The 26320-nt window shown below is 44.6% G+C and overlaps 1 protein-coding gene across 3 annotated transcripts in view; it reads left to right on the forward strand.

Moving 5' to 3' along the window:
- Btbd9 (BTB domain containing 9) overlaps positions 1–26320 on the forward strand; it is a 351932-nt gene that overhangs the window by 229447 nt on the left and 96165 nt on the right. For all 3 annotated transcript variants that reach the window (XM_021186356.3, XM_021186361.3, XM_021186357.3), the window contains exon 7: positions 8362–8471. In XM_021186356.3, the coding sequence (XP_021042015.1) occupies positions 8362–8471 (110 nt within the window). The remainder of the gene's footprint in view (positions 1–8361; positions 8472–26320) is intronic.

Raw genomic sequence — 26320 nt, forward strand, 5'->3', positions numbered from 1 at the left:
GTTTCTGAGACATGGTGTCACTTGGCAGCCCAGGCTAGCCTTGAACTGTAGCAGTCATGACCCCTCTGTCCCCAGGTGCTGGGATGACAGCCATGAGCCACTCTACCTAAGCATTGTGACTTACTGTGCATGCATGCACAGAACACATTTCGAGCAGACCATGAGCAAATTCTTTCTCTTCCTGTGGAGCCCCTTCCTTCCTTTTTTATCCACCTGTTCTAAAAGAAGAAAGGGGGAAAGGCTTCTGTCTTTAGAGTGTTGCTGCAGTGAATGGCCCATGCCATCCTAGTTATGGGAAATATTTTGCCCACCATGATCCATGACCCCCCAAAAGCAGATGTTTTATAGGTCACAGTCACGAAATGAGTTTTTACGGATGCATAAAGAATCTAACAGATTTAATTTCCTTTTGCTTCTTCCTCCAGTGTAAGCTTCCATTAGAGCCATTTGTCTGCCTTGGAGGAAGGGCCTGTTGGGTGAACTTGGATACATAATGCAACTGTGGCCAAGATAAAGCTAGGCTGTCTCTTCCCCGCCCCCAGCATCTTAGCAGCTAGGGGAAAAGTTAATGAAAAAATGCAAATGTTGAACTTTGGTAATTTCATCCTATTTGTTGAGATATACTTTGTGTTGGTTTCAAATGTTTTATTGAGTAATAAAATTGGTGATCTGTTCCCATTAGCAGCCCACTGAGAGCAAGGTTGGCTCACTCATGCTTGCTGCTGACCTCTCTGCACCTTGCTGTGTCCCTCTGCACCGCACCTTCCTCTGTGTCCTTCTGCACCACACCTTCCTCTGTGTCCCTCCTCTTTTCCTTTTGTTTTTATTTGTTTCTCAGACTTAATTTTCACTTTATATATCCCACTTCCTCCTTGTAATCCTTGAAATATTACAATCTGAAGAAAAGAAAACTTAACATGTTTATTCCAGTGACATTCAAATCGGTTCCTCTGTGTGGCTGTAAGAAGCCTGTGTGATTGAGTTTCCTACTTTGTCCTGCTGAGGATCTGTAACACGTGTTCTAGATCCCCAGCTCACATGCCTTTGTGTGGGGCAGAGCTGACCATGCCCTCCCTTTTGACCCAGCTTGTAGTCTACCCGACAGTGGTTTTGTAACTGTCTGACTTTCTAGGTAAGCACGTTTGTCTGTAAGGTTCTATGGTGTGTACTTTATTTTCTAAACAATGGATAATTACTTGATTTTTTAAAAATTTGTTATCTGTTTCTTCTCTTTAAATGTAAGTTCCATGGGGAGGGATTTATTCGTATTACCCAGCCGGGAGTAGCAGGCATGTGACAAGTGCTCAGTAATACCATTTGCATAGGCTATTGATCTCTGTCTGGGGGTAGGGCCAAGAAGGGACTCATGTATACTTGGAAGTAAGTGTAGTGGGCTCTCAGTAGGACTTTGCAAGCCCAAGCTCTGAGCGTCCCTGTGTGAAGAGGAAGCATTCATATATGAAAACGCAGGTAGTGAGTGCTCTACCCTCTCTACCATGCTTCTCCCTGGGTCCATCCCCTCAGAGCTGCACAGTGCTTCCTTTCTTGCTGTGGCTTAGCGTAAATGTCTTCTAATCAAAGTTTAGGTCCTGCCTCTTTGCTCCTTCCTCACAGGGCTTAGTATAATTCCTTGTACCTGGTGGGTGGATCTTAATTAATGACAGATTTATTCAGGACAATGACAGATTTATTCAGGACACCTTTAAGAGCTTAAATGCAGAAGCAGAAATTTGAAATGAACTAAATAAACTTTACACCTTATATAATTTTATATGATTTATATAAACAGTACAATTAGTTCAGGGGGTAGTAATTCCAAGTACAATTTTATAAGTTGAAGGCACATGGCAGTGTTTGGCTCTGACTATTTGGGAGACAGGACATTCACTGTGACCTCTTTTGTAGAAACCATCAGATGCTTCCCTCTGTGTAGGGTGCCTTTCCACTAAGGGAGCTCTGGGTTATGACGTAATCGTCTTTGCTCCTTGCTCTCGGTGGCATCAGTTGTTCCAGAAACAAGATGGCTGCTTGTTTTGTTTGCCCTTCAGGTTGAGTATCTGAGAATCGGGTGCATGATTGCTCCCTCTGCAGGGCCCACGGCCAGATAGCAAGGGGCCTGGTTGCTCTCAGAGCTGTAGCCTGTGCTTAGGCTAACTGCACACAGTGTTTAACCTTTCCATAATTCTCCCTCTTCGAGTGTGCAGCGCTGCAGGGGCTTCGCCAGTGTCGGCAGAGGAGAATCTATAGCCGCACAGAGCAGCCAGCGGGAAGGCTTTCTAACCCTTACAAATCTTCTCTGTGGCAACATGCTTTTTCTAGAAGCTTTTTGTCATTCTGGCAGCAAACTGTTTTCCACTAGCTGCCTTAGCAACAAGACCCAAAGTCAGTCCCCTTCTCACTTGCGGTCTGATGGTGTATCCCATAATAGACCTTATGCCCAGCATTGGAGGAAGAAACCGTAGGTGACCGCAGACTTGAGCTGTCCTTGGGCTTGGAGGACCATGTACTTTGTCAGGCCGTAGAAGGGAAAGGTTGGGAGTGACCAAATAGCAGGTCACCCCGGGCCTCTAGTGAGAGCAGCAATTCGTTCTTGTCAGGGGTCTGTCCCTATTCACAGCAAAGAATAGGACTTCTCCTCAGAGTTCTCCAAGGCCACTTGGAAGAAAACAGAAACTATTACAGATTCCTTCTTTAAAGTGCACATGGCTTCAGCCATAGTATCTGTTTATGCCAATAGTGTAAAGTCCAATTTGAAAATACTTTATCAAAGATTAAAATTTTATTGAACTCTAGATTCACTTGATTCCTTGAGAGCTTACTTAAATAGTCCTAACAAATAAAATTGTATCCCATAATAGAACATGCTCAGTACAGAGCCCCATATAACTGAGACACTGGTAAGGGTTAGCTCTATTTCAGAGTCAGCTTGGAGTCCAATGGAACTAGAGACAGTCCACTGATTTTCTCTTTTCTTTGGTATATTAAGATGCTTGACTTTCAGTGTTAGCTGTGAGAAATTAGCTCTGGAAGCATTCTGACAGAAATGATGGACAGATGAAGGGTGAGAGTGTGCGTCCTTCCATAACAGCAGATAATGCCATGAAACCACCCAAGGCCTCTGTAAGGAAATGGCATGTTCCTAATGAGTTAATCTGAGCCTTCAGCTGCGCCCAGTGGTGTATCACACCACCATGATGAGTCTGCCCAGGTTCTGTTCTCTTTACCAGAGAGGGGAGCTGGGAAAGCAGGCGGAGGCAGTGACTACTCCTCTCTCACTTTCACAAGCACTGAGGCAGGCCCAGAAAAGGGTTGTTGTTAAAAGTCTGGGTGATCAAGATAGGAAATGCCGTAGAGTCAGTCAGACATACATTTTTTTTTTCTTAAGACAGGGTTTCCTCTGTGTAGCCCTAGCTATCGTGGAACTCACTCTGTAGACCAGGCTGGCCTTAAACTCAGAAATCCGCCTGCCTCTATCTCCCAAGTGCTAGGATTAAAGGCGTGTGCCACCACTGCCCGGCTCAGATGTACATTCTTAATAGAGCCTGCTTCCTTTGCCCTATGGTCCCCACTGCTGTGGTGCCTGAGGGGGTGACCAAGACCCATCTTCGTAAGCCTAGTCTGTTCTGTGGCCATCAGTAATACTCTTCTAGGTAGCCCAGTATTCAAAGTCCAAACCACAAAATAATGTTCCCAGCAGTCTACTCTTAAGGTATCCTACTCTGCCAAGCCTTGCCTTTGGTACTTTAAAATATTTAATTCATTTAAATACTCTGTAAAAGGTTTTTTTGTTGTTGTTGTTTTTGTTTGTTTGTTTTGGTTTTTCGAGACAGGGTTTCTCTGTATAGCCCTGGCTGTCCTGGAACTCACTCTGTAGACCAGGTTGGCCTCGAACTCAGAAATTCACCTGCCTCTGCCTCCCAAGTGCTGGGATTAAAGGCATGCTCCACCACGCCCAGCCTCTGTAAATGTTTTATTGTTGACCTTTTGTGGCTAATTTTCACTGTTAATTATTTTTACAAGTTGACAACATTCTACTTTGTATACAGTGTACTGAGACATGCGTTCACACCCGCACTCTCTTATCCTCCTCCTACCTCCAGCCTCCCAGATCTCTTCCTCCCATCTGGTTCCCTCACTTCTTCCTGGTGGGCAGGACAGGGGTACACAGGCAGTCACAGCTTCTGCATTTTCAGAGTTGTAGCATCCAACGTGCTGTTAAGTCAGTGCCCCCTGTGCTTCTCCCTACCCTCTGGCTCCCACTGTTCTTTGCCATCCATGATGTTCTGGGACTAGGAGGAGGTGACATCGGTGTTCCATTTAGAACCAAGTGCTCAGCAGTCACTTACTGTCACCACTTTGGCCATCACCCCTCACCATGACAGGCTTTTCCATTTAAAGTGCAGTGCTGCACTGGTGGTAGTGTAAATGCTGGGACGGCAATTCTACTACATGTGCTTTTGGTGACATGTAAGTGGTGGACTCCTGTATGCTGTGGGTTCTTTTCCTACCCTTTATCCCTCCCACCTGGGGTTCACCCCATCACTAGATAGGAGAGAACGTAGAGAGGAGAGAGAAACAGTTCGCTATTGTAGCACTAAGGGTCTACAGCCAGATGTGGTTGTTGAAGGCTTTTCCTGTCCAGTGGCCTGCATAGCACCTTCCATGACGTCAGATGCCAGCTAGTGCAGAGAGAGCTGCCAGCTGAGTTCCAGCTTTGTTTCTCTGGGGTTTGTATCCAGAGCGTGTGGTAGCTTCAGCAGTAACTAGTTCTGGTGGGCAGTCTAGAGCAATGGTAATAACCTTCATTGCTTTGATAGCCTCTGCGGTTTGGTTACCTGGCCAACAACTGTACCTGGCAACAGGATTTGGCTTTGTAAACCTGTGACTTGGGGCTGTATTGTTGACCTTTGTTAAAGAGGAGGAAACAAAGGTTAAAATTTTGTTTGTTTGTTTGTTTGTTTGTTTGTTTGTTTTTCGAGACAGGGTTTCTCTGTATAGCCCTGGCTGTCCTGGAGCTCACTTTGTAGACCAGGCTGGCCTCCAACTCAGAAATCCACCTGCCTCTGCCTCCCAAGTACTGGGATTAAAGGCGTGCACCACCACGACCTGCAGGTTAAAATTTTTTAATCGCTGCTTTTTCTCTCAAGCGACTCATCTAGTCCCGTAGTGGGCCACATTGCTCTGAAGCCTACATCGTTCTGAAACTCTTCAGTGCTTTCTAGTTTTAGTAGGCTATCCTGAACATTTTAACTTTATCTTATTAAAGAAGGCAGGATTCCTTTCACCCACAGTCTCTCAGAGCTGAAGAACTTCGTTACTGAAACATCTTGTTCTGAACTGTGTCCAAGGCCCAGGTTTTGTCAGCCACTTGAAGACAGTGAACACAGAGAGAGTGGGGAAGTGTTAGAGAGAGACCAGTTCACTGGGACCCGTGTGTGTGGCACTTATCTTCTTCAGAACCAGCCATTCTGTCGCCCTGTGCCTTCTACCGCACCGGTTAAGTTTTAATTACCTTCAGACAGAGCTTCTGGGTTAAGGACCTCTGAGAGAACAGAGTGGGGCTCTCCAGTTCCTGGTGCTGCTCCTCGCTGCACACTGATGAAGCCCTTGTGGCCCCTGCCCTTGTTACTAGGTGATGTGAGTGACTGCGCCACAGTGACGACGCTGAAGAGGAAAGAGCAAATCTGAAGCTCTGCCCATGTGCTCTCCAGCGATCCTTGTGACAGAAGAGTGATGTCCACTTGCCTTTCTTAAACATTAGAATCATTTTGTTTCACTTTTCAAAGAAAGTTGAAAACCAAACCAAAACAAAAATGGACTCCATCCCAACCCTTTCTCTTGGGTTTTCAGTCGCTGCTTCTTACCCGCCCTGGGGTCCTCCATTCTCAGCTCAGGAAGGAAATGAGCCTGTGATCAAAGAAGGCGCGTGCCTGCATCCTCAGTCATTGCTCAAGGGTCTCTAAGTAAGACAGGCTTCTGAATGTGAGTGTAGGGCTCCGGGATGTCAGCAGCTACCGAAGCCCGGCCGCTGTTGAAGCCGTGTGCTGAACCTGTCTGGCTCTTCAGTGCAGGAGAGGAGCCTGGCTTCTTACTTACGATTTTTCATTTCTTGAAGTGTGAGCTTGGGTAAGGACATGAAGTGTTGCTGTAAGTTATGCTGAAGTTGCTCAGGCTTAGAAAGTAAGAGGGGTTAGGGTGACAGGGCTCAGGGGCATGCTGTGTGCTCAGCAAGTGATGTACAGTGATGAATGACTGGCTTGACCTCAGGACCGTGGGCAGAGATAATGCTGTCTTCATTTATGCAAGGCTTTGACCTGGAAACGTTTCTCTGTGTTCTTCTTATCTATTATTTTGTTTATTGTCACAAACCCTGTCATTGAAGTTGTAAAATGTGTCCCACTACAACTCTTTGTCTTCAGTTGCTTCTAACTGTGGGGCAAGGGAAGGAAAACTTGTATAATTTTGTCTATTTCTGCCGGGTAAAATTTGGGAAATGACTGTAATCTAAACTTGAAAGCTTGGTTTCCTGTTTAAAAAGGACAGGCAAGACCTGCCCAGCATCTGCCAAGGCACCAGCTAGGTGCCTGATCTCCACTCGGGCTTTTAGCCTGCACAGTGGGAGGGCTAGTGTTTCTCTGGGAACTTGACCTTAAGAGTACGATCTGTTCACTTTGCACCAAACTGCCCACTCTAAGGTTGCAGATGGCAGCACTCGGGGCCACCTAGGGCATATGCGGTTGAATGTGCTATGCTGGTTGAGTTCCTGTGGTTACAGGAAATGACCAAAATTAGATTCAGGCCAAGGCTCCAGGTTCAGTACACCCCTTCCCTTCCAGAAAGCACCCAGGAGACCGTCGCTGACAACAGTAAAAGACAAACCCAAATCTACTACTCAGAACATTACAGCCTCACTTTAAATGAACTCTCTGCTAAAACCAAAACCTAATCAACTCTGCCCTCTTTGTCTCCACTGAGGCTGGGGAAAGCCAGCAAACCTTCCTTGTGCCTGCGGGGTCCTGGTAGGAGGAGGAGCTGCTGGGTCTCTGTAAGAGAAGGATGACATGTCTCTGCAGTAAGTCCAAGCACTCTGAGTAGCTAGTCCAGGAAGTGTCATTAGAATGGGTCCTGAAGATGAGTGACCGGCTCGTGTCAGGGAGCAGATGGGTAAATGAGCTACACAGGGAGGAATGCCCTGCGGCACAGGCTGGAAGAATAATGCAAAACCCCTAAATACAGTCCCCTTAATTGAACGTTTCAAATAGTCTTCTACATTCCCCAGTTAACTCAGAGTGATGAGAGCGAGATTACGGAATTAGTGAGCAACGATTAACTCAGAAGTCAAATTATATCATCTAAATCGAAGGTGGTTCTACATGCAGAGAGAGGGTATTACTAAAACCTTGCCTGGACTGTCATTTCCTAATTGAAATGTGTTCTCTCATATGCCCCTGTCCCTCAGAGTGCACAGTTCATAATTTGGAAGAGCATCCGTAGTTAATCTAGTTATTTTCATGGTCTTCCCTCTTGAATTCTAGTAAGATAGTGTAGGGCACATTCCCTTTGGAAATTGTGAGTTTGTGTCTTCATTAACCTGTGAACTATCAGTCCTTTCAGAGCTAAGGGAGCAAGTCACTCCGGGGTTTAATGCTTGTTTGTGGCAGATGAAGTCTCTAGGGAAATGGACAGAGTGAAGAGGCCAAAACACTCCTGACCTGCCCGGTGAAACTGCATACCGTGTGCAGATGGCAGAGCCGTGGGGCCCAGAAGGAGGCTGCAGAGTGGGCCTCTTCTTCTTTCTACAGGGATGGCTCCCCAGGAGTCAGGTCGGGCGGGTTGGGGGGGCGAATTGGGGGAGCGGCTAGTGTAAGTATGTAGGCTTAACTTTCTAGTTGGGACTAGGAACGATACTAAAAGAAAAGATACCCACAGTGCTTTTCAGTCATTTCTGTGCATGTTTCCTTTGGACAGGGAAGCAGTATTGATTGTGTGCATTTGTCTGCAACGGATGGCAGGTCTTAGAGCTGAGAGCATTTGATTTTGCCTGTAGTTTTGCACATGTACCCAGATAAATTCCTAGCCATGAGGCAGGGGGGAAGCTGGTTGTTAATCTCCAGGGTAAATGTCTCCGGGATTTACATTTATTCTGACATCCAAGGAATGAACTGAATAGTCCCTGAAGTGATTCCTAGGTCCGTCACATCCGAGGTTTGCTTAATTCCTGAAACAGCATGGCTGTGAGCTGGCCTAGGAGGTTGACTTGAGAGTTTTGTAGGTCCGGTTTACTGTGTCTGGTCCATGTGCCTGCCTCCCCTGGCTGTGCCAGAGCTCCTTCCAACAGCTGTGCTCTCTTCTCACCCTCAGGTATATCCGAATAGTTGGGACTCACAACACAGTGAACAAGATTTTCCACATTGTGGCTTTTGAATGCATGTTTACAAACAAAGCCTTCACCCTGGAGAAGGGCCTGATAGGTAAGTATTACAATGACCTTTTTGCATATTTATTTAGATACTTTGCCTTCCAGTATTTTCACATTCTAATAGTTCCTATTAAGCAGCTCTGACTAAGGACTTTGACTGAGTTTTGAATGCCGTAGGCTGAGTGACAGAATACTGGTTGTAGAAGATTTCAAAATAATAAGCTCAGTAAACTTAAGGAAACAAATGTGAATATTAGCTCTAGCTAAGCATTGGAATCATTTTGGGAATTGCTCCAATCTGCAGATAGGCAGATCTCTTGCTAGGCAGATGAAGGCTTTCTCACCCGAGGCTTGTCTCTATTTACCGGAAGATAGGGCTGGGGAGGACGTCTGTCCGATATTGATCAGATAGCCTTCTAAGGCTTTGATTTGATAGGAGTGAGATGTGTAGCTTTGGGAATGTTTTCATGGACCTGTCAGGCCAGAGTTCACTCTGCTTAGTGGAATTATCCTTGAGAAAGTTCCAGTCTACAGTCTGAGTGAGACTGAAGGCGAGCTGCCATTGAGGCAGTGAAGTTACTGAGAGGCAGCTACCTGCCGGTTTCCCCAAGGGTGTTTTCAGCTCTAGGTCCATTTGCTTGGTTCCTCTTGTGTTGGGCTTTGGCTTTGTTTTAGGCACTGTGCAGTCAGTCCATTGTGTTCCATCCATCCCTGGTCTTGGCCTTGGCAATACCAAGAGTGACTTCTTCCCAGGCAGTGAACTCCTCTGTCTTCCTCATGCCTTTGGTTTTCTCCTCCCCTCCTGTGTAGCTTGGCTCATGAGACCCTTGAAGCTGTGCTTTTGCTGTAGCTCTCCTTGAAAAATAACTCACTGTATGTGGGAGTGTGCCTTTGCCTAGCCTTAGCTAACATAGAATTCTGTGTCTTTGAAGTAGGAGTCCATTCTCCTGTCTGTGTTGGGACACGTGTCCACATTGACACAGGTCTATACAGCGTGGTAGTGACTAACAGTGTTGTGTGGCCAGCAGGAGCCTACAGGAACAGCCCGTGCTGCTGCACTTCCCTCGTCCCCTGCAGAGGCAGCCAGGCTGGAAAGCGCTCCACTGAGAAGAGCACTTTTAGGACTCAACCCGAAAAATTGTTGTAGTTTTTATTTTGCTGTTGAAATAATTTTTAAAAATGAATACTATTGCTATTTTTGTGACTTTCAAGTAATTTGAAGATTAACAGATATGAAGTACTGTGTGGTACCATTGTCTAATTCTGTGTGGTGTGTAGATTTTTGGAGACTTGAGGCCTCACTGCGTGCAGTCGGGAGAGGCCTTGCTGAGAAGCAGCTGAAGAACCCAGAGCCTGCAGACTCACAACCTGTGTGGCATGATTTCAGCCCCGAGGACTGCATTGTTTTTACACTTGTTGCATCCATGTAAATGGTTCCCTTTCCTGCTGCAGAAAGAATACGTTTGTTGATGCTGTAATTAACTAAGAAACAGATCCATTTGGTAGAGAAGCCACTAGAAAAACAAAACTCGACGTCCATTGTGTCAAGACACGCATTCTTGGTCTGCGTGTTAGTCAGCATTAGCCAACGCTCTCCTAGACTCAGGCATATCAGATGAAGGGCAAAGGTTACAAATGCAGGAAGGTGCCTTGGTGTCCAATCAGACACTCTGGGTCCTCTTCTATGAGGTTAACAGTGTTTACAAGTGTGACTGTAAGGAGCATTACAGTCCCCTGCCTCTCATTGTCCCTCAACCAAATAGCAGCAGCAGTGCAGGGCCACAGCTAGGGGTGTGCACTGACCAGTGCCACTCTGGACCTCCTGGGGACGTCTTTAGAGTTCAGAGCTGCCCTGACTGGGAGCTGGGAGGAGGTATCTGTGTGAAGGAGCTCTGAGATTTCATTACTCTGAGGCTGACATTGCAGCTTTGCTTAGCTTACAGAGGTGTTAGAAGTAGCAATGGACACAATTCCATGTTGATTATGTCAGGTGTGTGCTAGCAGCATACAGGCCTTAGCCAGCCATCATGCTGAGGATGCCAAGAAAGGAGTGGACACTGCTGGGGCCCAGATGGCGACTCAGATATACCCAAAGGCAAATTCTTTTAGATGATACCTCCTTGAGAGCCACTCAGTCAAACGGAGATGGTCATGGCTGGAATGAATTAGCAGAGGAGCCAAATGACTGTGAATAGCTAATAGAACGGCAATGTCTCCTGTTGTAGATCCACAGACTTCTCAGTCCTCTGTCTTTAACAGGTCAGAGTCTTCTATTTTTTCTATAGACCTTCACAATGACTTTAAAATATCTGTGTGTTTAAGATCAGATCTTAATGTTAAAAGTTATGATGCCAGGAAGCGATGGAGCAAAGGGGATGCCGAGAACTCTGTGCATTTTATCTTTTCCCATCAAGAGTTTTTTTTCCTTTCTGTGTTTTGTTTTGTTTGAGGGGTTGTTTAGGTTTTGTTTGGTTTTATAGACACCCCCCCCCCAAACTCATAATCCCCTTGTCTGTGCATCTCATGCTGAGATTGTCCGTGTGTGGCATTGCAGCCTGACTTCTGATGGCAGGGTTCCTCCTCATGCTGCTTCACGTGCACAGCTTAGCAGGAAAGCTGTCAGCTTGGTCAGGTTCCCCTGGCCCTGGGTTGACCCTTGCTGGATCATACCAGCTTGCTGCTGCTGCTGCTCTGTCTTGGTGGCTGCTTGTGGGTCCTGCTCGGATTCCTTCTTTCCTGGCAGAATGGGTCTATGGTGACTGTCACCTCGATGTTAGGAAGAGTTGCAGGAAATCCTAACTTGGCTTACCAGCGAGGCGGAGAAGCAGTAGTTAGAGCAGAAGCAACTCCTGCTTCACAAGTCCCTGGCCTCCCTCCCGAGCATGGTGCTCTTAAGTGCTCCACTTTGTGGTTTTGTGCAAGTTTGCCAAGGGCTCATTTTCCCTAGGCAGAGTCCACATTCACAACCACTCTGAACATCTCAGTAGTTACTCACTGGAAGCCTGGAGTCTCTAGCAGTTTTCAGTGAGCCGCTCACAGCCAGCTTTCTCCATCTACAGCTTCCTCTCCTCCAGGTGGTTGTTATTTGTATTGGATGCACACTCTGTCTGCATGTATGTCTATGCACCACCGGTTTACCTGGTGCCCATAAGAGGCCAGTAGAGGGAGTTATAGATGGTTGTGAGCCATCATGAGGGTGCTGGCAACTGCCAGTCTTCTTATCACTGAGCCCATCTCTCCAGTCCCATTACCAGCTTGTTTTGAAGTCAGTCCCATTTTTGTATCATTTCATCTGTAAATATTTTATTGTATATCTCTAAGTTAGTATTCATATTATAATGCCATTATAATTGCTTACATTTAAATAGTAATTTCTTAAGATATTAAGTGGTCAGCCAGTATTAAAATGTCTCCTAATAGTTTTGTTGTCTTTAATGAGGAAATCTGTATTTAATAAGTTACTCAAATCAGAATTCAAGGGGGAGAAAACAGGCCTGGGGTGTGATTTCATGCCACCATGCTTGCTCAGCTCAGCATGCATAAGGCCCTGAGTTCCATGCCCAGGACCCCTCCCAGAATACTTGAGATAAAAGTTCCATGCCTCTCTCCCCCTTAAGGACCACCTTCTTCTCTGGGAATGGTTCATTGAGGGAAGAGGCTTTTGTCAACAGAGTAACTGACAAGCCTGGATTTTGGTCACTGAACCCATGCTAATCCATTGCATTTCTTGTGACAAGGAAGTTAGAAGCCTAGTCAGATTTTACTGTTAATTTTAGATAATTCTGATCCACAGGTACCATTGTGTATTCTCTGCCATTATGAAACACACAGAAGTTAAGGTTATCTCTCTCTTGGATATTTCCATCCATTGATGTCTATTTTTTAAATCTGTTACTTCATAATTTGGGAGTACAGAATACTGTTCCAAGTCTTATCTTTTTTGGTAGCTAGAAAGTGATGGAGGGCCAGCGTTTCTCTAGGGTTTGCTAATCCTGAGCTGTACTTTTCGTAGGAAAGTAGGGTCAATGTCACGTCATGTTTCCTTTCTGTGACAGTTTTCAAACTGAACAAGTAGCTCCCTAGCATCCTCCAAGTGTGACAGAGACATAGACTCCTGCCTTGCACACAGGTAACTTTTTCATTGTTCTGTGTGTGCTTGTGGTATGTAGGCCAGAGGTCAACTGCTCTGTGTCTTCCTCTATTCCTCGACACCTTGGTTTTTTAGGTAGGTCTCTCACTTAAGCTCCGGGCTCATTGACTGGCTTGGCTGGTTGTGCAGCAAGGGCTGGGGGCCCACTTGTGTCTGCTTCCATAGGTGGATTACAAGAGTGCATTGTCCTGGCCAGCTTCTTACATAGGGATCCAATCTCAGCTCCTCATAATAACATACAGGTGCTTTAGCTGCAGAGCCATCTCCCTAGCCATGTAACTTTAGAAAACAAACCAACCAAAAAAACACTGACCATTGGACTTCAGACACTCTCATCTTAGACTGGTCCTTGGGACTTGCTGATGAGACTCAGCATTTATGAATAGCTCTTAGATTTGCAGCTTGGCACACTACACCTGGGTCATCTTGTACCATTCATGCCCTGGGTCTGAAACCAGCCATTTCTTTAAGGAACCCTCACGTTGTTTAGATAGAAGTGAGATTTGAAAACGTGGTGTATGCACAATAGATAGTGCTTGCCACTGTCTTTATTTCTGTTTGCAGAAGTAAGAAATGAATGCTCATAGCCTTGTTATATATCCTATCTATAACAGGTAAATGTATCAATATGCCCTGAAACTTCTAATTCAAATTCACTTTGCCCCTTTTTTCTATATTCCACCTCCTTTTCTCCATATTCAGCCTTAGTTACCACTGATACAGGACAATAATTCATCCACTCTGTTCCTTTCAATACAAAACAGTCTAGGAATAACAGTACCAGTGCTGTCATGGGCCATGTCATTACTGAAAATGGTGTAAGATTTTTTACAATCATTTATGGTGTTCTAGGGTATATCTCAAACTGTATAAGAAAATGTATCTTGAAGCTAATTGACACTGCTCCATGCAGCTCGGCACTTCAGCTTACAGTTGGTCCATCTGTCATTCTGCTTTCAGTGCGGAGGCCTCTGCCAGTAAGGGCGGCTGCTGGGAGTTCACGATTGCAGTGGCATTTTGCAGCCCCTCTCCCTGTCTCCTGGCTCTTAGATTCTTTCTTCTCCCTCTTCAGTGATGTTCCCTGGACCTAACGTAGCATAAACATCTTGTTTAGAACTGAGCCCTCAGCATCCTTTATTCTCAGTGTCTTGCAGAGTCATGGGTTTTTGCATTCATCTCCTCTCTGCAAAGACTGGCTTCTCTGATTGAAGCTGATGAGTAACGCTTGTTTCCAGAGCTGAATAAACACAGGTGTTCAGAAGACAGTTCGATGTTATATTAGTTTAGCCAAACAGTGGATGGAGGTTCCTCCCTGAAGCTTAAGATTACCTTAGTCATGGGCTTTTGACAGGGCTTATGGATCTAGGGATGGATCTCCTCTCACTGAAGGAATGGGCCTCGGATCTGGTCAGTGCAGGCGAGTGGCTAATGCCCATAACGTCATGTTCCTGTTGCACCAGTGCATACCTGTCTCCATGCCAGGCTGGCCTTACAGGTTCAGTGTTCCTCTCTGCATGAGATCGCTGATGCCTTTGTTCCCCAGCAGCCCACATAGCACCATCAGGCACATGAAACCTACCCACCCTGCAAGGATGCTTTCAGCTCTCTGCATGTTCCTAGAAGGAACAGGTCACTAAATAGAAGCCCTAATGTCAGGTATCTGTTCTGCCAGAAGGGCCTAGAAGCCCCCCAAACAATACGGTCCCTTGCCGCTTCTCTTGGTTATCCACCAGAACTACTAAGTACGATTGTGTTGCTGCCAATACCTTAACAGTGCTTGTGACAGTGGCAGCAAAGCAATCCAGTCGGCTGTGCCCACTTAACATGTTGTATTTGAGTTTAAGACAGATACCTCAAAAATGGAGCTATGGTGTAAGATTTAAAATCACCCAATCTAAAATCCTGCCCCCCACATTACACTTATACTGAGGGATTCTTTTTGAAGATAGTGAAAAATTTGAACTTTTAATATTATGTTTCAAAGTAGTCTTGGGGACATGCAAACAGTCATAACAAAAACTTGATTAATAAGAGACCATAATATCCATCTCATCCTCAGTTTCACAGAAAAATATCAGCACTGTTTTGTGTATTTAGGAAAACATACCCATAGAGATTCCAAATAACTCATACAATTGTTTAAAAATTTCTAAATATAAAAAGACTTAAGGAATGTGATGCAAAAGAGACAGGGTTCATTGAAATGCTGTCAAAGGGATTTCTGAGATGTATTTATGTTAGTCTGTGTGAGTGTGTGCACACATGTTAGTGTCACAGAGGCAAGGAAAGGCTGTTAGCTCCCTCGAACCTGGAGTCACACAGGCTTTACAGGTTATGCACGTACTAAGATCTGAACTCAGTCTCTGCAGTCGCTCTGTGAGTGCTAGTCACTGCAAGCCGCCGCCACCTGCAGCCCTCCCAGAGGCCTGAGCTCAGTTACTTGGAGCTCCCAGCTGTAGATGTAGTGGAAGATGAAGTCCCTGTGGAAGGGACTCAGAAGCTGGCTTGTTGGTAAGAAACAATCCAGTTCTGTAGCACAGCAGGTGTTGCGCTTTGAATAAGAATTGGCCCATAGACTCATGTATTTGCATCCTTGATGCCCAAGTTTTGAAGCTGTTTGGGAAAGACTAGGAGGGGGTGTGCCAACCGTCCCAGTTAGTACTCTCTCTACCTTGTGCTTGTGGATAAGAATGTAAGCTCTCAGCTGCTGCTGTAGAGCCTGCCTGCCTGCTGCCAATGCCCAGTCTTGATGATCACATACTCTAACCCTTTGGAACCATGAGCACTACTCCACACCAATGCTTTCTGTGGTGGTTAGGGAGTGACACTATTAGGCAGTGTGGCCTGGTTGGAGGAAGTGTGTCACTGTGGGCTAGATCCATGGGAGCCAGTCTTCTCCTAGTGGCCTTCAGATGAAGATGTAGAACTCTGAGCTCCTCCTGCACCATGTCTGCCTTGATGATAATGGACTGAACCTCACAACCAGTGAGCCAGTCCCAATTAAATGTTGTCCTTTATAAGAGTTGCCTCAGCAGGGAGGGGGGATTTGTGGAGGGAAAACTGGGAAGGGGGATAACATTTGAAATGTAAATAAATAAAATGAAATTTTATTTATCTCTTGGGAGCTCCCTATAGACTTTGTAATCAATTTTCTACCTTTTTGTATGTGTTTTTGCATATTTTATTTCACTTCATTTTTATTTTTTGTTTGAGACACTGTGTAAGCTCTCTGAAGCTGACTTGGAAAACTCACTTTGTGGCTAAGAATGACCTTGAACTCCTGATTGCCCTGCCTCCTGCCCTCAAGGGCTTGAGTTACTGTGTGCACTGCCCTGCTGACTCAGTTACCATGTCTATAAGTCCTTTGTAGTAGTGTGTTATGTCTCCCTTTAGCAGACTACATGGTACTCTGTCTCCCTCTTTTTGGAGGATGCTTAGTAATTATTTTATTAGGAGATAATTGGTGTTTTCAAAAGAGAGATCTTGGATTTAGTGCAACTTTGGTTGCCACCCCAAAGGGGGTGCCTTTGGCTGAGACAGTCAACGCTTCAGTCAGTTTGACAGGCACTTTTGTAGGGCCTTTGTTCATTTACGCCAGCATGGCCAGAATTTACAAATGCACTTTAATATTTGTCTATTAGAGTAAGCAGCACAACCATGCTATGCTTTAGCAGGAATGCCCTAAGTAGGAATTTTTTTTTTTTAACAGATTTTTTCCTACTGCCTTTCTCATAAGAGGAGACTTCAAGCCCAATGGGAAAACATACAAGCTTGGTGTTGCCTTCTGTCTTGGTCAGGGTTTCTATTCCTGCACAAACATCATGACCAAGAAGCAGTTGGGGAGGAAAGGGTTTATTCAGTTTACACTTCCACACTGCTGTTCATCACCAAGGAAGTCAGGACTGGAACTCAAGCAGGTCAGGAAGCAGGAGCTGATGCAGAGGCCATGGAGGGATGTTCTTTACTGGCTTGCTTCCCCTGGCTTGCTCAGGCTGCTCTCTTATGAGAACCAAGACTACCAGCCCAGAGATGGTCTCACCCACAAGGGGCCTTTCCCCCTTGATCACTAATTGAGAAAATGCCTTACAGCTGGATCTCATGGAGGCATTTCCTCAACTGAAGCTCCTTTCTCTGATAACTCCAGCTGTGTCACGTTGACACAAACCCAGTCAGTGCACCTTCCCTATGCCCCAGCCCTGCAGGGGCAATGCAGAGTCCTTGTTCTCTATGCCTCTCCGTTGCTATTCTGCTGATGCGAAGGGTACGGTTGTGAACAGAAAATCAGATCTTACTTTTATATCACTTCATTTAACTTGAACCCTTCGGATTTTTAATAACTTTTAATAATTAATTCTGACTATGGAATTTAAAAAGAATTTTACGTAATAAAATTACTCTTTATAAGTGAAAACCAAGAAGCAGCATCAGAAAATGTGAAGAGCCCCAGTAAAACGTCTGCTTTCTTTTACCTTGATACAGATTTAACAGGCACTTAGAACTGTCTCCTTTGGGCCACAAGGTAAAAGGAGGGTAAATGTCCGAAATCTCTGCCTTCATTCTGTGTCTGTGTCCTGCTCTGGGGCCAGATCCCACCTGACTGTGTGTAAGCCTGTTAATCAAAGTGACTGTCCGTCTATCCATTTCATACCCTCTTACCCACACACAGAGGCAAGTGAGTGTCCTAAATCTTCAGTCACTCCAGATTCTAGAATAAAAAAGCCACCCAAACCGGGCGCGGTGGCGCACGCCTTTAATCCCAGCACTCGGGAGGCAGAGGCAGGCGGATTTCTGAGTTGGAGGCCAGCCTGGTCTACAGAGTGAGTTCCAGGACAGCCAGGGCTATACAGAGAAACCCTGTCTCAAAAACAAAACAAAACAAACAAACAAACAAACAAGCTACCCAAGACAAATAGTCCTCCAGATGAGGGCAGCAGCAGCTGTCTCCCAAGGATCTTGTTCCCTCAAACAATAAAGGACTTAAGTCTATGAGGCCAGCTAGAGCTACACAGGAAGACCCTGCCTCTCAACCCATCCTCCGTAAACCCCCAAAAGAATACTCCAAATCTCTGAGACAACTAGGTGGCTCAGCAGGTAAAGCCTGATGGCTGGAAGTCTGTCCCAGGAGCCATGTGGTGAGAGAACTGACTCCCATGTTCTCTGACCTCCACGGTTGCTCTAGGGCTCATGTTCTCATGCATGGCACATATGTAAAATAAATGAACTTTTAAAATAAAAATAAAAAGTTTAATCAGGATTGTTTATATCTCTCAGACCTCTTGTCTGATGATTTTTGTTTTATTTTATTTACATTTTTTGTTTGTTTGTTTGTTTGTTTTGGTTTATTGAGATAGCATCTCACCAGGCAGCCCCAGCTATCCTAGAATTCACTGTGTAGACCAGGCTGGCCTGAAACTCAGAGAAATCCCTCTGAGGATTTCTGCCTCTACGTCCCAGGTGCTGGGAATAAAGGCGTGCACCACCATGTCCAACTTCTTCTTAAACTGAAAGATAATGTCAGTGCCCTAAGGATGGACTTGGGGTTGCTTGGTCCTTGCAGTCATTTCATCAGTGTAGCGCTGATGGTTCTCTCTGTCTCTGCCCTGCAGCATCATTTCTTAGTCATTAGTGTCTGAGACAACTGACCTAGGCTAGCATTTTGGCGCTGCCTTAGCTGGGGGAGGGGCACACTTGAAATTGCTGTTAACAGTATGATCCAAAAGGCTTATGGAGCGTGTTTACATGAGTGCTTGCTTAGCTACACTCTTTCTTGGCAGGAATTTTATCATGAAAATATATGGGGCTGGTGAGATGGCTCAGTGGGTAAGAGCACCCGACTGCTCCTCCAAAGGTCCAGAGTTCAAATCCCAGCAACCACATGGTGGCTCACAACTATCTGCAACGAGACCTGGCGCCCTCTTCTGGAGTGTCTGAAGACAGCTACAGTGTACTTACATATAATAAATAAATAAATAAATAAAAAGAAAATATATCCCACAACATCTATCTACAGATAGCTATTAGAAACATCATACTGATAGACCAAGGTGCTACACACATTATATTAAAGCAGAAGGTGATATAAACTTCATATTAACTGTCAAAACAAACTTAGCAATTTAAAAGGAAGAGATGATTCAAATATTTAAAAGGGCAAAAACATTAAAGATCTATGCAATTTCTTATAGTTGTAAGTCTTAAGACATTATGAATTATGTTTTCCCACAACAATATCTAGTAGTAAACACAGGTTAACAGGCCAGCAGTTAACATCACACCCCAAAGCATTAGTAAACTCACCAGCCATGATGAGTACAACGTAGTCATCACACAGATACGTTAGCTCAGAGCCACAGCACACGCCTCATGAGAACAAGGAGGCAGCCTCAATGTCTGCCTTTGAGGTGTCAGAGACCCAGAGGAAGGTCTGCAGAGTGAAGCCTGTCATGCAGACTTAGCCAGATGTTTTTCCATTTTAAGAGCTAATTGGTAGAGCAGGATATGCCCTTAAAATGGACATTTTAGTAAAAGTCAGAAAAGGCTGCTTTATAGATCCATGAGGTTATGGAAACTGGTTAGCAAGTCCCAGAGACTCCTGCCATGGCTCAGGCCACCATGTGCAGTAGTTTAGCCAGGCTCTGTCCAGGGTGCATCCTGACCTTGGCCAAAAGAGCCTTTTCCTCTGATACAGAATTTGTTACACTTGGGGGTTCTTAGAGAAGGGAGTTGGGGGGGGGTTGGCGGGGGAGTGTCACAGACAGTAGGAGGCAAGGAACAACTGTAGATGAGTAGCAACCAGAAATATTATATTCTTGAAAATCCATCAGTTTTGACACAGCTTCTAAAAGTTTATTAACTTCTTGTTTTTAAACATCTCTTTTTCTTGTCTTAGTTTCCAAAATTCCCTTTTATATTTTGTAAATGAGCTGTTTCATCATTTCTCAAATGTTTTTAAATTCCTTAGTTGCCCATTTATAATCTTTAGTTCTATTTCCTAGGACTTTTAGTCTCCTGTACACATTTGTTTTCATAGATACCAATTGTTCACTATTTAAAAATACATAGGTTAGTGTGATGGTTTGTATATGATTGGCCCAGGGAGTGGAACTATTAGAAACTGTGCCCTTGTTGGAGTGGGTGTGGCTTTGTTGGAGTAGGTCTGTCACTGTGGGTGTGGGGTTTGAGACCCTCACCTAGCTGCCTAGAAGCCTGTATTCTGCTAGCAGCCTTCAGATAAATATGTAGAACTCTCAGCTCCTCCTGCACCATGCCTGCCTGGATGCTGTCATGCTCCCACCTTAATGATAATAGACTGAACCTCTGAACCTGTAAGCCAGCCCCAGTTAAATGTTGTCTTCAAGAGTTGGCTTGGTCATGGTGTCTGTTCACAGCAGTAAAACCCTAAGACAGTTAGATTTCCAGAACTGTCAAACAAAAGACTAACTTGACTACCAAACACTTTCTCCTCCTTGAATTTCAATTTCCCATTTTTAGTGTCTTTTTTCTTTTTCAAAAAAAAAAAAATGGAACCTTCTATAATAGCTAGGGTAGGATATGTGTTTTGGATCAAATTTATGTTGCATTAATGGGAATAGTCTCACCCCAAGGTTGGCCCCTCTCAGCATGTCTCAAGTTTATCTTGTATATTCATAGGAATGTGCAGGGCTCACACAGTAGGAGGACACCCTTCATTTGAGTCTTCATGGGAAGCCTTTGACAGCATACTGCTCTTTGGAGTTGAAAGCAATGGGATCTGTTACAGATTTTCGGTGAAGCTCTCCCGAGTTCTGAGGCGTTTCCCCTGACTACTCCGCCCTGTTGGAGTCTTTATGTTCAGGATTTCTAAACTAAAAAAAAAAGTGCCAGGGTGCGTAAGAAGCCATGGTACTGGACACTTGTAGAAGCCAGCAAAGGGACGATGCTAGTGATGGGATGTTCTGATCAAATGCTGTGAACACAGTGAGAGAGTGGCCAGCAACCAGCTCAGACTCTACCAGCAGACCACGGCCTGGAAAGGGGGTCTGAGCCCAGGAAGAACTTATAGCACCCACTGAAGAAGGCACTATAGACAGGTGGGACAAGGAGCAAGGCGGCATTTTGAGTGAGAGAGGATCTTCCTTAGGCCCATATTTCAGCTCTCAGCTAAAATGGAGTAGGACAGTTTATTCTGGGCCAGAGTGGCTGTGCTCCTGGGGAAGTGTTCTAACATATGCATGCTTGCATGAACTTCTTACAACCACGGACGAAAGGAAGTCATGGCGTGTTTGCCATCTGCATTGGGGAGAACAGTGGGAACAGCAGAGCCTGAGAACTCTGAGGTGGTTCTGGAATCTCCCTGGTTTCGTGCTTATCCTGTGTCGGTGAAAGCTTGTGGAGTGCTAACACATTCAAAGGCTCACCTACCTGATAGTGGCTAGGATGCTATGTTAGACAGAGACAGGCAATGGATGACTGGAAAGGGAGCAGAGATTGCCCAAGGTAAATTTTGCTCTGGACCTTCATTTCAACTCTCCATAATTAGGAAGTTCTGATCAGCCAGTCAGCCTTGTAGAATCTTTAATATGTGTGTAGCTTTTGGTTCTGGGAACTTCAGTTCATAGTACTTAACACATACACAAGAGCTAAGATGTAGAAGCATACTGTTCATTTCTTTTTATAGCTCCATCACACTCTGTGTAGATGAATGGTGTTCGTAGCGGGTTCTCTGTGGATGACCCCTTTGTATTGTTTTCAGTCTTGCTGCTGTACGTGGATTGAATTGACTTGCACAGTAATCTTTTCCCATTTTTGCCAATATACTTTTGGGACAGATTTGTACAAGAGGGCTTTCACAATCCAATACCATGGAGTTTTGCTAAATAATTGGCGTTCACCTTTATAGAGGAGACACTCTGCAGACTTTCACGGTTTGCAGTGAGCCACGCTTCCACGGCTGTGCCAATGGGGCGCGCTGTCACACTTGTGGGGTTTCATATTTTAGCAAAGAGATAGACCTCAGTGCAGTTTAGCTGTAGCTCTCTGAGGAGGGAAATCGAGCTTCTTTTTATATGCTTAAGGGCCATTTGCATTTCTTTTTTATTTTTTAAATAGCTTTCTCTTATGAGTCTTCTAGATGAATAGACTAGCTCTTAGAAGACCTGGGAGAGCAGTAAACGCTAGCTGGTGTTTGGGGGGGTTTAAGAATCTAGTCTCTTTTCTTAAGGTCTTTAGGAGCTTTGAATGATGAATGCTGTCATAAGGCCACTTCCTTCCTCGACCTGCACGCTCTTCATGCTCCATGAGCGATGCTAACTAGAGCATGGAGCCAGGTTCGAAATACAGGCTTCTTTAAACCGTTTAAATCATGGAAGGACAGAAGATCTCATCATGAGACCAGGATGTTCCTCTGTGTCTGCCTGCACAGGGCCAGGGAGACCAGTGGCTTTTTGTTGTGGTTCCTAGTTAGCAGTTGCCCCGAGTAAGCCAAAAGCATAAGCCTCCCACAGAAGCCTGGGATGCTCGTGTCTACCCTGCTGCTGCCCTGGGCTGTTATCTCTAAACAGGGGCGCTGACTCGGCTGCGCTCAGCATCACCGAGAAACAAACCTCCTCCCTCAGTCTATCACCAGCTTCTTCTGTTGGCAGAACAAGAAGCCAGGCTGGTAAAGGGCATTCAAGAGCTTCAAGGCTTCTACAAGAAGCATGCCATCTGTGTCAGAGTTGGTAGGCACCTTGACAAAGTGGAAATCCACAGCTTAGAGAACAGAGTGTGGGAAAGGGTGGGTGTTCAGTGGTAATGGGAGGGGCCCTCAACATATTGCCTTTGCTGAGTCCTTTGTGAAGAATGGTGTTTAGGTTAGATCTTGAACTGAATACATGTAACAAAGCATAACAAACATGCTAATTTATCTAGTAACAAAAATAGGCTATATGTATTTCGCTCCAAGGGGCAGAATGCAGGAGGGAGAGTAGGTGGCTATGATTGTGATGCTCACCTAAAGGTAGTTTGGGATTGTGATAGTATGTTTGAAATGCTTCAAGAAAAGCAGAAAGTTAGAAATCAGGCCACAAGGGCTCTTTGTGCCCATTAAACTATGATGTATCATAACTTGTATGCTTTGTAATTTTGCTTAGAAAAATAAGTCCCCTGCCACAGAAACATAGATTTGGGCTTAGGGAAGTTCGTTAGCATATGAAGATGAGAGTGTAACTAGAAGGATCAGACTTGGCAAGGGGCCTTGAGGGCTTTAGTGCAGAGGGCTTCTTAGGATGGTGCCGGTGAGTTTCCACTGTGCTCCTTCTCAAACTAGATATGAAGGCTGGTCTGTCAGTGAAGCTTAACCAGTTGAGCTACTGTAAATTACTTGGCTTTAAGCAGACATTTGTTCTGAGTCTGTCACCATGTGGTTTCTCTCTGGGAGGATCACTGGTGCTCATCGAGGAGAATAACTAAAGCAACAACGCTGAAGCAGTTGCTTATGGGGAGGGCTCAGCAGGTGAGCTGCACAGCCCAGCCTAGGCTGAGGGGATGGGGTAGAGGAGGCCCTGGTGCTGGACATGACCAGGCTAGACCTTATGGAGTAGAAAGGAGGTAAAAAGCTTAGGTGACTCGCCAGTCCTCAGTATATCATTCACTTCTCAGCAGAACTGCTCCCAGTGGGCCACTCTGTGCCCTAGTAATGTGTTTCTTCTGTGTGGGAGTGGTTATGTGCCATAGAACTAAAGAAAGTCATAAATCAGAGTGTTGGCCAGATCTGCTGCTGAGAGCATGAGCGGGGTGGGTTACGGCAAAGGAGGGAAACTGCCGTAGATTGTATGTGTAATCCTTAGCTTCGGGGATACTGACCACTCATGGCCCCCTAAGTAAACACATGCCGAAGGTTTTATATGAAGTTAAAAGGTTGTTAGATCAGACACTGGAGGAAGAAAAGAAAGTGAATGAATGAGGACTGTTAGTATCTTATATGAAAGTTAACACTGCGCACTGAAGGATATGTGCTGTTGATGCAGGAGCAGACTTGCAGATACATGAGGCAGTCAGGAAAGGAACATACTCACCTATAGAGAACAAAGGACCTGGAGAGGAACCCACGCATGTACAGACAGTTGGCACTTGACCTCTGTGCCAATCGTACTCTTCAAAGAAAACACCCACACACAGAGAGATCAACTTAAGAGGAATTAAGGTTTTAAGCATAAGGTCAGAGACTATAAAATCAATAATGAAAACATCTGGGGTAGCAGAGCATAGGAAGAGAAACTATGGATTGGTTTGGACAATGTTGGGGTTGTTCTTTTTTTTTTCTTAACCCCTAAAACAAATATAAGAGAAGCAAAGGCGACAAACGAAACTACCTGGAATAAAGAGCTTCTGTCCACCAGAGTCAACAACCAACAAGTGTAGAGTTGATCTTTAGATGGAAAGAAAGTATTTATAGATCATACACCTGATAGGGCTTATGCCCAGAATGTATGAAGAGGAAGTAAAGTAACTCAAAAGCAAGAAAAAAGAAAATCCAAGCAGTTAAAAAGTGTTTGCCACGGACTCAAATGGACAGTTCATTGCAGAAATACAAAAGGCCAACAGAAGAAGGTGCTTCAGTCCCTACTCCCTGGGAAAATGCAGATTCAAAGCCAGTGAACTCTGTCTCACCCCTGTCATGATAGCTGCTATCAAAGATAGAAGAATGACTATTGATAAGGATGTGGAGAGAGGGACCCCCACCCTGTTACCAGTAGGAAGGTGAGTAAGCAGTACTGAAAACCACAGACATCCTACCAAAACCAAGTCACCATGAAAACCACAGACATCCTACCAAAACCAAGTCACCGTGAAAACCACAGACATCCTACCAAAACCAAGTCACCATGAAAACCACAGACATCCTACCAAAACCAAGTCACCATGAAAACCACAGACATCCTACCAAAACCAAGTCACCATGAAAACCACAGACATCCTACCAAAACCAAGTCACCGTGAAAACCACAGACATCCTACCAAAACCAAGTCACCATGAAAATCACGGACATCCTACCAAAACCAAGTCACCATGAAAACCACGGACATCCTACCAAAACCAAGTCACCATGAAAACCACAGAGGTCTATCAAAACCAAGTCACCTTCCAATGCAACCTCCCTTCTGAGCATTTACTCAAAAGATTTTAAGTCAGTTTCAGAGACACCTACAGTTCTGGATTAGAGTCGGATGTTGAGGGAAGCAAATCCTGTCATGTGGCAGCATGGGTGGAACTGGAGTTCATGTTGGGCAGAGCAAGGTGTGCACAGAGAAGGCAGACATGTGTCACTCCCCTGTGGATCCACAGAGGCAGGGTAGAACAGTGGACACAGGCTGGGGTGGGAGAGCGAGGACGTGGTTGCCAAGGGGTAGAAAGTCTCAGCCAGAAAGAGCAAGTTTCTCTATTGCCCAACAAGGTAAGTATAGTTATTATAAACTCCAAATTGCAAAGAGAACAAACTTGTTCACTACAAAAAAGTTAAAATATTTGAAATAAAAGAAACAATAACTGATTTAATTATTTTATTTGTATTGGTAAACCATAGCACTACTTGGTACTACTTAAACTCATATAATTATAAATTATTAATTTACAGTTTAAAAAGTACAGCAGTATGGGAGTGCATTCAGTAAAATAAAATATTTCTGTTTTAACTTTGGTTTATTCTAGTGATTGGACTGAATATCCTTTGTGCTTCCTATTCCCTTAAATATTTAAATTTTAATAGTTATGTATAAATGTTGCGTGTGAATGTGGGTTTGTATACTTGAGTATATGGTGTCCGTGGATATCAGAAGAGGGCATCAGATCACCTGGAACTTGAGTCACAGGTAGCTGTGATTTGCCAGATGTGGGTTCTCTGGCTCAAGCCCACATCCTCTGCAAGAGCATCAAGTCCTCTTAACCACTGCGCTCTCTCTCCAGCCCCTATTTCTCTTTTTAAATGAATTTCCTTTTCATATGCTCTTTGACTGCTCAACTGTTCTAGTAATTTATGCATTATGGACACTTATTCTGTGCTTTTGAAATTTTTTACAAATATCTTCTAGACTTTGAATTAGCTCTTTATGTTATCTTTATTGTACAGAAGGTTTGGATTTTGTATCAATCCTATCTGTCAGTCATTTGCTTTCTTGCTTCTAGATTTTGTGATTCACTTAATAATACACAGCCCTCCTCCACCCAACTCACAATATAAAACACATGACCTGCTAAAGAAGAGGCCAGAGGTCAACTGTAGTGCTGCCGTTCTTGGGTGTATGTGAATTTCGTATTTCCTTCTTAATCCACTTAACGTTTCATTACATTTGGTTTCAGGAAAAGATCTAACCTTAATTCTAAAACATATGACTAGTTATCTTGAAATTCTTTATAAATTAGTCTTTCCTTTCATTGAAAGAAGAGCATATAACATGGCTTTACATATCTATTGTAGCTTTTCTGTATTATGAACTTTTTTTTTATGTCATATCGAACATCTACGCCCATGGTTACTCATTTCCCTAAAAAAAAAAAAAAAAATTAGGCTATTCTTTCAAATTTTCATTTCCAATGAGCTTGAAAATCAGCTTGTCAAGGAAGACTCCAAAATCTTGTCAGAGGCGTTCTCAGTGAAACACTTGGAAGACTCTGAGAGGAACGTCTTTCCTCCAGGCGGGCTCATCCACAACTTCTCCTCCAGGGGCAGCTCTACTCTGCTGCTCAGGCAGCTTGCTTGCTTATTCCATCCAGGATCACCTGTCTAAAGATGGCA

Source organism: Mus caroli, unplaced genomic scaffold (assembly GCF_978045245.1).
Source record: "Mus caroli unplaced genomic scaffold, Mus_caroli_1 scaffold_18, whole genome shotgun sequence".
NCBI classification, from domain to species: Eukaryota; Metazoa; Chordata; class Mammalia; order Rodentia; family Muridae; genus Mus; species Mus caroli.